Source organism: Nuphar pumila, chromosome 7 (assembly GCF_984573655.1).
Source record: "Nuphar pumila chromosome 7, dmNupPumi1.hap1.1, whole genome shotgun sequence".
NCBI lineage: Eukaryota > Viridiplantae > Streptophyta > Magnoliopsida > Nymphaeales > Nymphaeaceae > Nuphar > Nuphar pumila.
Genome location: NC_143255.1, coordinates 4,135,470 through 4,148,686, shown reverse-complemented (window position 1 = coordinate 4,148,686; position 13,217 = coordinate 4,135,470). Strand labels below are relative to the sequence as shown.

Below are 13,217 nucleotides of genomic sequence, written 5' to 3'. Positions count from 1 at the left end.
GGCTCTGATTGACATGCTTACAGTCTCAGTCTCTGTCCTAGCAGCATAAAACTCCGTGACCTTACCCCTTGCCCACAGGGAATCACCAGGCTTTGGCTTGCACAAGAGGTGACACTCATGAGATTTGATCCTTGATCACCTGCCTAGCGGTCTAGGTCCCATCCCACTATGCCAAACCCCTATAGGCCAAGGGAAGCTGCCCGTGGCTTTTGAGCTTGTGACATCCCATCAAGTTGACGACGTTCACAAGTTGCCCCTACCAGATGATTTTAGCCCTTGTGGGCAGTCCTGATTAGACTTTACCCGGCCCAATTCTCATGGAACCATGGCTGGATCTACAATTGAGACCTCAATATGAAATGAGTCAGTTCTTGATTATGTAAGAACAAAAGGCCTTTTTTTAAGGATAATCCAAAGAAAACATTCCCTTCAATCACTGACCACACATTGGCTAGCTTCCGGTTCACAAGTCGGCCCTACGAAATGAGGGGAGTCCTTATAGGCAGAACAAAAGTTCTTATACCTGGTCCAAATGGTTCATTGTAATATGTATTTGGCATCAGAAGTCTCAAGACCCGATTTAGACCAAACCTGGTTTTGTAAATGCATGCACGTCCACTTTACAAACCTGGTTTGTACTCTTATCTGATTGAGAACAGAACCATTTTATGTACTTACTCCAGTTACTACCCAAACATCAAACTTGGTGGCCTATATGGGTCGGATGTAATTGCTAAGCCAGGTTCAAATAAGAACCGAATCTAAGTTAGTTCGGGTTCGGATCCAAAATTTATACACAATTCAATGTTGTGTCTAAACTGAGCCAACCCACTTGCAAACCAAGCTTCAAACCAAACTGACTGATCAGATCTGCCCCACTTTGCCATACTTGGTTGAGGTATTAGACTGGTGGACCCAGAATAGATGTGATCTAGTTGTGTAATTATGAACCTACACCAATGTGTAATCCACACCCTAAAATAAAACTAAATTCTTTAATAATCTAAAAGACAGGAAGTAGTTTATATAAGCTCCTAATTTATTGAATAAATTATATTATATTTTTTGCACATGCACACCTCATCGAAATGACGGAAAAAGCTAAGTATTGATCCATTTATATACTGACTGTTGGAAAATCCAAAAGCTATTGTACAAATTAGATCCTGCACTTATATGATTTCATAAGATGTGTAACTGCAACAGGAAAACATAATAAAATATAAATGGTTTATTTACTTTCTTCTGCACAAGCTCAAAGTATTGACTTGTAAGTATGAACTTTTATACTTCGTTAAAGACAATCACATTGAAGTAGCATGCTAGAACTCACTCTTATAAGTGTTTTGCTTTCACAATCTTTGACATCTTTGTGCCATTGGTTAATTTAATTTTGTTGAAATCTATAAGATAAATAAACTTGCAATCAATGACTTAATTGTTGACTTATGAGTCCCATTTAACTTGCTTAGTCAAGCTAGCCTGGGCTAGTTGTCCAAGTCCTAGTTAGGAATTTTAGGAGACTTTCTGACTCTTTGATCTTCCCCTGCCCTGGTCTTGATCATTCCTTTTTATCCATGGAAGTGATGCCCCTTCAATTGATGTAGACGTTTAGAATAGAGAGAAAAAAGAAAAGAACCACCCCACTTGAGTAGAGGGTAGGGATGCACATGAGTCGGGTTCGAGCTGAGCTTGGGCTAGTTTGAATTGGGGCGAGAAGAAATTTTGGCTGTTCAAGCTCGGCTCGAGCTCAAGCCAAGCTTGAACACCTTTTGCCTGGGATCGGCTTGAGCCCAGCTCAAGCATACGAGCTGAATACCTTTAATTTAAGTTTTATCAAAGTTTTTAAAAATCATGTCAAAAGCCCTTTTGAAAGAAGGGTAGACAATGGGATTTGAACTCACACTACTTCCAAGAAAGACCAACAACCTACCAATTAAAGTAGGAACTTTCTTTATAATCCTATTATGAACAAAATAATGCATATGTAAAGTCTAATTTCACTATATACCTATGTGAGCCGAGCTTAATCGGGCTTACCGAGCTGGACTAGTTGTTTAAGCTCGGCTCGTTTATGTGTACGGAGCCTGAACCCTTGTTCAAGTTCGACTCATTTATTTTTTTGAACAAGTTCAGTTCGAGCTGAACTTGAACGGGTCAACCCTGAGATAGCTTGGCGGGCTGTGCATCACTAGTAGAGGGTTCCTCACTGACTACATTTGACGTAGAGCTATTTATATGGAGATCTTATGAGAGAGAGAGATGCCAATGGATCAGATTTTTATCCTATATTAAATCAAATCCAACTCTGTTTATTCAGATTTAGTAAGCCAAAACCATATCTGATTATAATTGGATGCTGACATGGTTTTGATTCTTTGCTGTTGAATCGATGAATATACAAATTTGATGGAAATCTGAACCTGTTTATATGAAAAAAAAACTGAATTGGTGCTAGCTTTCGAATATAATTCAAACTCAAACACATTTAACCATCTTCTCATTAGCCAGATTTGGTATTAGCTATATCCCAACATGAATCCCACCCATTTACAAGATTAACCTTTATTCATCATGTTTGATCAGTATGTACGTGTGTATACATGACCTGTTCACAAGGACGGACCGTTTTCTAGTACTTTTAATATTTTGAATGATACATTATTAAAAATGCATTTTTTATGTATGGGTAAATATTGGCTACTAATGTACAAAACTAATGAGCTAGAAATCATAAGTGCAAGTTGTATTGACTCAAGCCTTGGATCGTGCTTTTCTGATGTAAAAATGTAATATCTTTTGAGTTATGAAATTTTGGCACATTGTGGGCTGTTGATTTTTTGACCCCTTTAAAAACCTAATTACTTATCATAATCACATGATTCAAAACAAGTTTCCTACTAAATAAGTCGTGTACAAAACTAAACTAGATCACATAAGTAACATTTGATCTAAAAAAATTGAAATTTTTTGAAGAAAAAAATGATTTTTACTCATTAGTAGCCAATATTAATATCAAAACTAATTTTTATTAATTAAAAAATTTGCATCCTCATGTCTTTTTTTTTTTTTTAAGTTCTATTTTGCATGTCATACTTGTAACACGTGTGAAAAAACTTACCTCATCACAAACACGCACACAGATGCACACAACTATTTCTTAGAGATCTCATTAATCAATGTATAGGGATGGCAGTGGACCGGGGCGGGGGATAAGGTCTCCACCCCCGTCTCGTCTCAAAATCCAAACCTCCATCCCCGTTTCAAATCTTCCATCCTTGGTCAAAACAGGGGCGAGGCGGGGCGGGGGCCCGTTTCCCCTCGGTCTATAGTCATTCCTTGAAGGATTGGAGACGGGGTGGAGTGGGGTGGGGCAAGGAGGAGATTGTGACGGGGATGGGGCGGGGCAGGGTGGGGGAAAGCGTAAGTCCATCCCCGGACGTGGATAGATTTTAATCTTCATCCCCGTTTCGTGCCTTTCATCCTCGGTCCCAGCTGCCGAGGCGGGGCGGGCCCCGTTGTCCCCCAGTCCACTGCCATCCCTATCATTATCAGGTTTTGCTGCAAGTTGGTAGTATGTCCTTAGTAATTAGCCAATAGCTATTAAAGATGGGCAAGTATTGATGGATGAACTATCCTTTTTCCGTTTTGGGGCTACTTTATATCAATGAGACAGCTCGCATTTTGAAGGCACCCAGAACACTTTGATGGTTGCATTTAACTGCACCACTTTTTTATGCTGCCCTTTGGATACTTCATATATCTTAAGCTTAAATTCTCTATATTTTGAAGTTCTCTATTGGCAGGAAGAACAATCAAAAGAAAGAAACTTCATAGATTTTTACCACCTTGAACCTCCATTTATTGGATCTTCATGTTCCTAATATTGTACTTCAATGCTATCCCAGTTCTATATTTAGGCATACAGAGTGACATTTATTCCAAGAGACTCCAAACACAAGCAAGAAAGCATGTGTTTGATATGGCTCCTGATTTGTGTTTCACCAGGAATTGTCACTGTATACTAGGGATGTAAATTTGGATGTGGGCTTTAATGGATCTGACCAACTCAGATAGTGCCTAGTCCAATTTCGAGTAACGAGTCCGTATCCAACTAGTTTAAAATGGCTAATTGGACATTCTTTTACACATAATCAGATTTGGATTATATTCAGACTCGGATTCGGATGTAAAAGCAATGTTGTCGGTATCGGCCTTGTATCGTTTGACCAACGATTCAGGTGAATAGGCCAATACCGATGCTCAAGTGAATCATTTTGAATCGACCAAAAAATAATTAAAAATATATTATGCGTCAATAAGAACTGACATGTGTTAAAGCCATTAAAATAATATTACAATGATATTAAAAATAATTTTAAGTATTTTTTACATTTATTAAAAAATAGCCGATTCAAGGGCGAGGCGTATCGATTTTCTGCCGATACGGATACACACCCATACTCGCAATATTGTGTAAAACTTCACACTGAATCCGAATTTGACAAAATATCCGACTAAAATTCGAACCATTGACATGCCTTTCTTTCTTTTCTTAGTGCAATATGGCCATTTTTTAAAAGAGATATTACTTTTTTCAGTACTTCTAGTAAGATGTTTAAAACAAGGTAGAATGACAAATTCAAACTAAATTCTGAGTTGAATATTTGGATCATAGACGGACTGGGTCAAAGTGTGTCCAGAACCCGGCATTTGATGAAGGATCAGAGGGACATCTAGCCGAGCCTTCAGTCGGTTTGGTCTTCAAATATCAAAACTTGATCAACTGGCTCTTTTCTAGGCTCGTTTTCGTCATGGCTCGGTCTTAATTACATTACTTGACTATCCAGGATTAGGCACGACACGACACTGAACAATCTCGATCTGGATTCAAAGCCAGCTCTGAGACCATGGTTGGTCCTGATGGATCTGAACCAGATCCAAGGTACCGAAGCACCATTATCATCCACCTAGTCATAGGGATGCAAACGGATGGGATCCGAAACAGCTAAATACACAGGAGAGTCGGATCCGGGATTCAAAACAATAAAAAAATCACAAAAACCTTCATCCTGGATCCGACCCATTTGCATCCCAAACTAGTCACCTGTGTAACATGTTGCACTTGCATTGGGGGATGCGTGTTTGGGCCCACACGGCATGCAGTGCAATGCAATTCATAGGGGCACGTGAACTCAATCAAGCAACGTTGGGGCATTAATGGTGCAGGAGCAAGACACCTTAGACCCGATCCAAAAGACCAAAACCACTCCAGAGATTCAGTGTGCCGACTCGAACCAAGTCGGTGTAGTCACAATCAAGATCACGTTCACACAGCTTTAGGCAATGAGAAGGATACGCGTTTTAGAGAAAAAAAAGACAGCACAGCACCATCACTATCCTTCCATTAAAGCTACGTCTGGGATCAAATAGAACATGACCAAGTTCATGAAATTCCAGATTCCTACCATCGAAAATCAAGTTCTACAAAAGATCACAGAAAGAGAGTAACCCCAAGTGCCAAAAGAACAAAGCAAAAGAGAAAAAACCCAACCCTTTATTCCATATAACCCTTACCTTATGCTTATACCATATAATATTATCATAACAGTACAACACTATTAAAAGAGCAAAGTTACACCACAAATAACCAGAGTGGAGTCCAGACACATCATTACGTACACATCCAATCTAGTCAAACAAAACCCTAGAAAGCAAACCACCAAGCTGTTTCCCGTCACCGGAAAGCCACCAAACCCTAAGCCAAAGAGTATGTAGAGGTAGAATAACAACCAAGCGGTATCCCGGCGGCCGGACAACCGCCAAGAGCCTAGCAGTAAGCGACGCACCTCTTCTTGCAATCCATGGCGCAGCCGCCGCCGCCACCGCCTGCACCGTAGCCATTGCCGGACTGGCTGAACGACTTGAAGCAGCGGGCCGGGCAGACGAGCCTCTTGCCGTAGCAGGGTCCACGCTCCTTGCACGTCACTGTGGGGCGGTACACGCCGTTCCGGGAGTACCCGCCGTTGGGCCCGCCGAACCCGGTGCCGTACCCACCGCCGACGACGCCGGGACCCCAGCCGTTGCCGAACCCGGGGATCGAAAAACCGCCGCCGGGGAAGAAACCGCCCGGCATACCGCTGAAGGGGTCGATCCCCATATTGGGGTTGGGGTTCTTGTACTGGTAGGGATTGTCTGCTGCCTTCCTGAGCTCTTCCTCGAAGCCGCCGCCGGAGGACTCCTGCCAGGCCGCTCCGGCAACCACCAGGGCAGCCAGGAGGAGGATGAGGTGGAGAGAGAGAGGGGAAAGTCTTGAGCTTTTCATCTTCATCATGGTGTTGATCTGGTTTGAAATGAGGCGGTGGTGGTGAGGGTGGTGCGGTTTAAATAGGTTGTGAGGTTGCATTTAAGAAGGTAGATGGGGTGTTAAGTGACCGTTGAGGAAAGGGTGTGTGACCACAAATCACACAACAAGAGCAATGATCTTGCTCACAATTCACACCATAGACGGGGATGTACACCGTTCAGATTCGGGTCGGATGTGTCCAGTACCAGATCCGATTATCTGGCTGTTGGCTAAACGAATTCGGTTCCAGACTCGGATATGAAAGGTGACAAGTAGGGGTGTCAACAGTTCGGATCAGGTTCAGACCCAGGTAGGTCCGAAATCCAATCTGACTTTGAGGTGGGGGTACCGGTTCTGAACCCAGGTCTGATTGGCTCTACCATAAAGAAAACCATACCTGGGTCCTATAAGTAGAGGTGTCAACAGGTCGGTTTTATCCAGACCAAACCCTATAGGATCTGGGTATGGTAACAAATAAGAAGAACCGATTAAGATTCAGGTTCGGACCCAAAGGTCCGATTAATACATGGACCTGGGTATAGTTTGTGAAATTTTATACCAGACCCGGGCTCTACCCGAGTTCCAATTAAGACCCACAAATTTTCATTACAACAACAACTACGCCTTCATCCCAAAACAATTGGGGTCGGCCATATGAACCAACAAAGAAAATCATTTTGGGTCTTCCACATGAATCCTTCTCCTCCAATCATTTTTATTACAATGCCATGTCCTCGGTGAGGTTCAAAGCATTCATATCCTTTCCTATCATTTCCCTCCAAGTCTTCCTAGGCCTACCCATGTAAAATAAAAAAAATATTACTTTACAGGTTATGGTTTGGGTCTGCTTCATGTAGTTCTTATTGGGTCTGGGTATGGTTTCTCTTATAGTAGACCTGGGTCCGGACCATATACCATACCCAAAAATCTGGTTCAAGGTTTTACCTGGGTCCAAACCAAGCCCGACCCGTTGACACCCCTACCTATAAGGACTACGTTAACCAGACTTGGTCCATACCCTATAAAATAATATTTTTTCTCTCCTTTACATAGAAAAATCACAGATCTTAATCAGAACCGTTCGGTCCCAGGTCTGATATGGAATTTCACAAACCATACCCGTCTCCAAATACTGATCTCACCCTTTGGGCCCACCTAGATTCTAATCAAATTAACCTTCTTTCTCACCAAACCCTGACCCAACAGGGTTTGGTACAGGTCTGGTCCGGATTAAACCCCCGACCCATTGACACCCTTAATGCAAAGCCGATACCATATCCGTTTTTCACATGCAGCTGAATTAGGATATCCATTAAATCCTGATATCCGTATGAACCATATGTGCATCAGATTATAATCAGATATGGTTTTGGCTTACCAAATCCTACTAAACAGAATCAGTTTGGGTCGGATACAGGATAAAATCCTATCCATTGACATCCCTAGTCCATAGTCACAAATCTCATTTTCGGGCAATTATCCACCAAATAAAATTTTGTAATACTTTAAAAAAAAGTTTTTATAAGAAAAATCTTGAGAAAGTATCCGTTTATATAGATGTCTACAACATATAGTTAAAAGTACAAATATAAAATAACATACAAATTTGAGCAAAAAATCCTTGTATCATGTCAATATAAGTTTAAAAAATGTGATATTTTTCCAAATAGGGATAGTTCGGAAATATCAAGTTTTTTTGGTATAGTATCTTTCTTTGAAAATAATGCAATAAAATCAGGATGTTTTCAGAATTTGATTACTGGAGATATTTGTGGCCATGCAGTACACCACAGTTGGAGGAATTTTAATTTGTGAAAATCCGGTGACTACTGTGTTTTATATGGAAAATTATACGTGCAGGCCATATTGGCTTAGTTTGACCTCTTAGATGCGTTTAAATGATTTTTTTGGCCAAGTTCTATACATTCAATAGATGTTTTCATATGCAAAAACATGATTTTTTAAATAATATTAGGCCCTATTTTATTGATCCGCCTAGTTAGGCCTCACAGTTTGAAGTGTTTTATGATAGATTTGAACTGTTAGATGTGTTTATCATGTTGGATTTAATGGGAATGACCCCGGGATCATGTTTTTTTGATGAAAAATGTATTTTTATGAGCAGAGAAAATTTGATGCCTTTTATTGTAAGAACCTGGATGCTCGAATGCAGAATTGCAGTGGGGGTGAAGAACACGTTACACTCAAAATTGCTAGGGAGGTCTACACTCTCAACTCTTTCATAGTCTGAATGCCTTTCTCTAACTGTAACCGTTACTTTCCTGTGTATGTGTATCATACCCTTTCACTGCATTTATAGTTGTGTAAAGAGTTTAAGTTTGTGACACATCTTTGGGAGAAATCTCGTCATTCCCCAAGAGACACGTCTCTTTGTATTTGAGTATTATGACCGTTGGAATAACCCCCAACCCTTATGCCCATATATATAGCCTTACATCTCTCACCTAGCCATAAGAGATTTTTTGTGTTTATATGCTTGTTTTCAACCAGAACCTTGCATACACACTTTCTAAGTGATCTTTATACACTCACCACTTAGACATATTTGAGTCTCATCTGACTCACATGTATAGTGAAAACATCCTCAGTGACTGCCTTGGTTAGCGGATCTGTTACTATGTCACTTGAAGGAATATAGTCTACTGCTATTTTATTTTTTGTAAGTATATCATGAATATGTTGATATTTAACTTCAATATGCTTACTTTTAGAGCTATCAGCTCCTGTTTGTATTAGTCTTATAGCTGTTTTGTTGTCACAATAAAGTTGAACTGAATTCTTTAGAATGTTCAATTTCAACTCATTTAGGAAATGATTTATTCATACACCAAATGTGACTGTAATGTTACAGGCATTATACTTAGCTTTCTAGGTATGTTGTGCTACACACCCTTGTTTCTTGCATGACCATGCAATTGCCCTACCTCCTAACATAAAAATACATAACCAGAGATAAACTTTGTTTCATCTCTATCACCAGCCAAGTCAGCATCTGAGTAGCCTACAAACTTTAAACTATCTGACTGATAGCACAACTTGAGTTTCTTAGTTCTCTTTAGATATCGAAAAATTCTCTTCATTTTTTCCCAGTGAGAGAGCCCAGAATTACTTTGATATCTACTTACTAGACTTATAACAAAACTTAAATCAAGTGTAGTACAAAGGATTGCATACATTAGGCTTCCAATTGCCTAAGAATAGGGAACATTCAACTTTTCTTGTCTCTTTTAGACAATCATTCTTATTTAGTTTTTGACCTTTTACTATAAAAGTACCCTTTGCCTTGGTACTTTTCATTCTAAATTTCTTAAGAATGTGGTTAAGATATTTTTCTTGGCTTAGACATAGCAATCCTGATTTTCTATCTCTTTGTATTTTAATTTCAAAGATATATGAAACTTTACCCATATCCTTCATTTCAAATCGAGAACTTAACCATGATTTAGTCATATTTATTATGTCTATGTCATTTTCTGTAATTAATATATTATCAACATAGAGGGATAACATAGTAAACTTACTTTCACTATTCTTGGTATATACACAGTGGTCTAGACTATTTGCCTCATAACCCAATTTGGTTATAGCATTATGAAAAATCAAATACTACTGCCTTGGTGATTGCTTAAGTCCATAAAAGGATTCATTTAACTTGTATATTTTATCCTCTTGACCTTCAATTTCAAAACCTTCTGGTCGTTGTATGAAAACAATTTCATTTAATTCACCATTTAAGAAGGTAATTTTCACATCCATTTGATATAGGACAAGATCAAAATAAGTTACCAATGTCAAGATGATACGAATAGATGCCAATTTGGTTACAGAAGAGTAAGTTTCTTCATAATCAATTTCTTCACGTTGAGAATAACCTTTTGCTACTAGTCTTACCTTGAATTTATTAATAGATCTATCTGTCTTAAGTTTTCTTCTTAAGAACCTACTTACTACCAATTGCCCTATATTCATTAGGCAAAATGGTTAGTTCTCAAATTACATTCTTTTCTATAGAGTCCAACATATCTTTCACTGCTTTCTTCCATAGTTCAAATTCATTGGAAGTAATTACATCTTCAAAACTCAAGTTGTCAAGAGTTTCATCCAAATTCATGGAATAACATAATTCCTCACTTAATAATGTATAATAATAATTCAAATAGGATGGAGGAGTTCTTGTTCTTTTCTTTTCAATTACTGGTTGAGAATTTTGCTCATTATTCATAATTAGATCGTTATGCTCTAACTCTTGATTTGGTATCTTAGGATCGTTTATGATATCTAGAAAGACACCATCATCTTTAGGATCAAAATTATTTTTTTTAGTTTTCAAAAATCCTACTTCTCTACTCTCTATAAATCTCTTTTCAGGATTATATAAATGATATTCTTTTGATCTTTTTGGGTATCCCATAAAGATGCATTTGATAGTTTTGCTATTTAACTTGTCTCTCATTTGACTAAGAATCAACACATGAGCAAGTAACTTTTACTTTCACAAATGACTTAAGTTTGACCTACTAGTTCATAATTCATGGGGTGTAAGCTTCACAACCTTAGAAGAAACCTTATTTAAGATATACATAACGATGCAAATTGCTTTTCCCTAAATTTTTTTGAAAAGATTTACATGTGCCAACATGGACCTTGTCATATCCATTAAGGTTCTATTCCTTCGTTCTGCTACATCATTTTATTGTGGTGTACAAGGCATAGTTGTATAAAGAATTATATTATTATCATTGCAAAAGTTCTTAAACTCAGCAGAGTTATATTCACCTCCTCTATCAGATTTAATAACTTGGCTTTTTCTTCCTAGTAATCCTTCAACTTTATATTTATATGTCTTTAACTTTTTTAGAGCTTTAGATTTCTTAGAGATTAGGTATATGTATCCCACTACAACAGAGCAGTAGATTAGCGACGACCACCTTTCGTCGCTAATCCGTCGCTAATCCGTCGCTAACCATGTTAGCGACGGATTAGCGACAACGCGGCGACAGTATGCTTACGTCGCGAATATTTCGACGCTAACTGGCGACGGAATAATTCCGTCGCCAAGTCCGTCGCTAATTGCGACGGAATAACGAGCGCTATATTCCGTCGCCAATCCGCCGGTACTAAACGGCGACCACGGCGTGGCGACGGATTTAATTCCGTCGCTAAGCCGTCGCTAGATTAATATGAATAGCGACGGAATCATCCGTCGCTAATCCGTCGCAAAAACGAAAAAAAATTTATTTAAAAATTAATTACGGAGAACTGTACAATTTATATTTCCTGTACAATTTATATTTCCTGTAAATAAAAAACAAACCACACAAAAAAATTCATATAACAAGTATCTATAATAATTAATCGTTCCACCTTAAAACTAAGAAGTTTAATTATTTACAATTCAACAATTACAATTAGGAAAAATAAAAAAAATAGAACTTCTTCAACACAGTCCTCTAATCATCGCCAAGATTTTGTGCGTCTTCTTGTTCATTGTCTTTATCTGTCCCTTCAGCTCCACTACCCTGATTATCGCTAGCAGCCTACACAAGAAAAGAACAGTCAGTATTGATAAACAAAATATAATGAAATAAATTACACACTATATGTGATTCTATCATGTGCTCATGTGTGATCTAAGGCAATAAAAAAACTCTATATGTGATTCTATCATGCTCATATGTGTGCTAAGGCAGTCAAAAAATTGAATATGTGATTATAGCATGTTCATATGTGTTCTAAGGCATATAAAAAAACTCTATATGTGATTCTACCATGCTCAGATGTGCTTTAAGGCAAGCAAAAAACTATATATGTGATTCGATCATGCTCGTATGTGTGCTAAGGCAGTAAAAAAATTGAATATGTGAATATAGCATGCTCATATGTGCTCTAAGGCAGGCAAAGCCAAAAATTTTATATGTGATTCTATCATAAATGATATATAACATGTTCATATGTGTTCTAAGGCAGTTAAAAAACTCTATATGTTATTATAGCATGTTCATATGTGTGCTAAGGCAGTCAAAAAATAGAATATGTGATTATAATATGCTCATATGTGTTCTTAGGCAGTAAAAAAACTGAATATGTGATTATAGCATGCTTATGTGTTCTAATGCAATCAAAAAAACTTTATATGTGATTCTATCATGCTCATATGTGCTCTAAGACAGACAAAAAGTTAAATATATATATATGTGATTCTATCATGCTCATATGTGTGCTAAGGCAGTAAAAAAATTGAATATGTGATTATAGCATGTTCATATGTGTTCTAAGGCATCTAGAAAAACTCTATATGTGATTCTACCATGCTCAGATGTGCTTTAAGATAGTCAAAAAAACTATATATGTGATTATACCTGAGAGGGACCTGGAATCGAAGATCCCCTATCCTAAACAGCGGCCTTGATCTCATTTCGGAGAAAGGGGGCGACGGTGTATTGGAAGTAGTTATTCAGTGATTCATTAATGATCTCGCGTACATCATCACCGGAAAGAATAGTCGGCTGCTTGGAGCTTATGTCGGCGCAAGAAGTTGGTGAGCCGTAACTGGAAGAACCAATAACTGGTGAAGTGTTCATATTACTCCCAAACCCGAACACGCGACCTTTTTTGGGTTCACCTGCTGCAGTCACCCATGCTGTAGGATCAAATGATGGATGCTGAGTAGCGTCTTCACCATATCGCTCTACCATTTGTTGCTCATATGCCTCCTACAAAATAATGTTTAAAGTATTCATTAATAATTAATGATAACATTATGATGACTTGCATATATATTGCAATGATTATTAATAGAATTAATACATACCGTTGTCGTTCTCGCCTTCTCTGATACGAAGACTCCCGT

At 38.4% G+C, this 13,217-nt stretch overlaps 1 protein-coding gene and 1 long non-coding RNA gene across 2 annotated transcripts; both read right to left on the bottom strand.

Annotated features, from left to right (window-relative positions):
* Positions 1–5,538: 5,538 nt before the first annotated feature.
* Positions 5,539–6,377, bottom strand: LOC149830917 (uncharacterized). The gene has a single exon (XM_090013546.1). It carries the CDS (start codon positions 6,332–6,334, stop codon positions 5,831–5,833), a length of 504 nt encoding a protein of 167 aa, XP_089869672.1. The 5' UTR covers positions 6,335–6,377; the 3' UTR covers positions 5,539–5,830.
* Positions 6,378–11,600: 5,223 nt separating this feature from the next.
* LOC149830916 (uncharacterized) lies at positions 11,601–12,963 on the bottom strand. The gene is made up of 2 exons (XR_016432972.1): positions 12,727–12,963; positions 11,601–11,904 (listed from the first exon to the last, which is right to left on the bottom strand). It is a non-coding gene; the product is annotated as an uncharacterized LOC149830916 (long non-coding RNA).
* Positions 12,964–13,217: the final 254 nt, after the last annotated feature.

Excerpts from the sequence above, each read along its gene's own strand:
- LOC149830917 (XM_090013546.1), bottom strand. The coding sequence starts at position 6,334 with ATGATGAAGATGAAAAGCTCAAGACTTTCCCCTCTCTCTCTCCACCTC.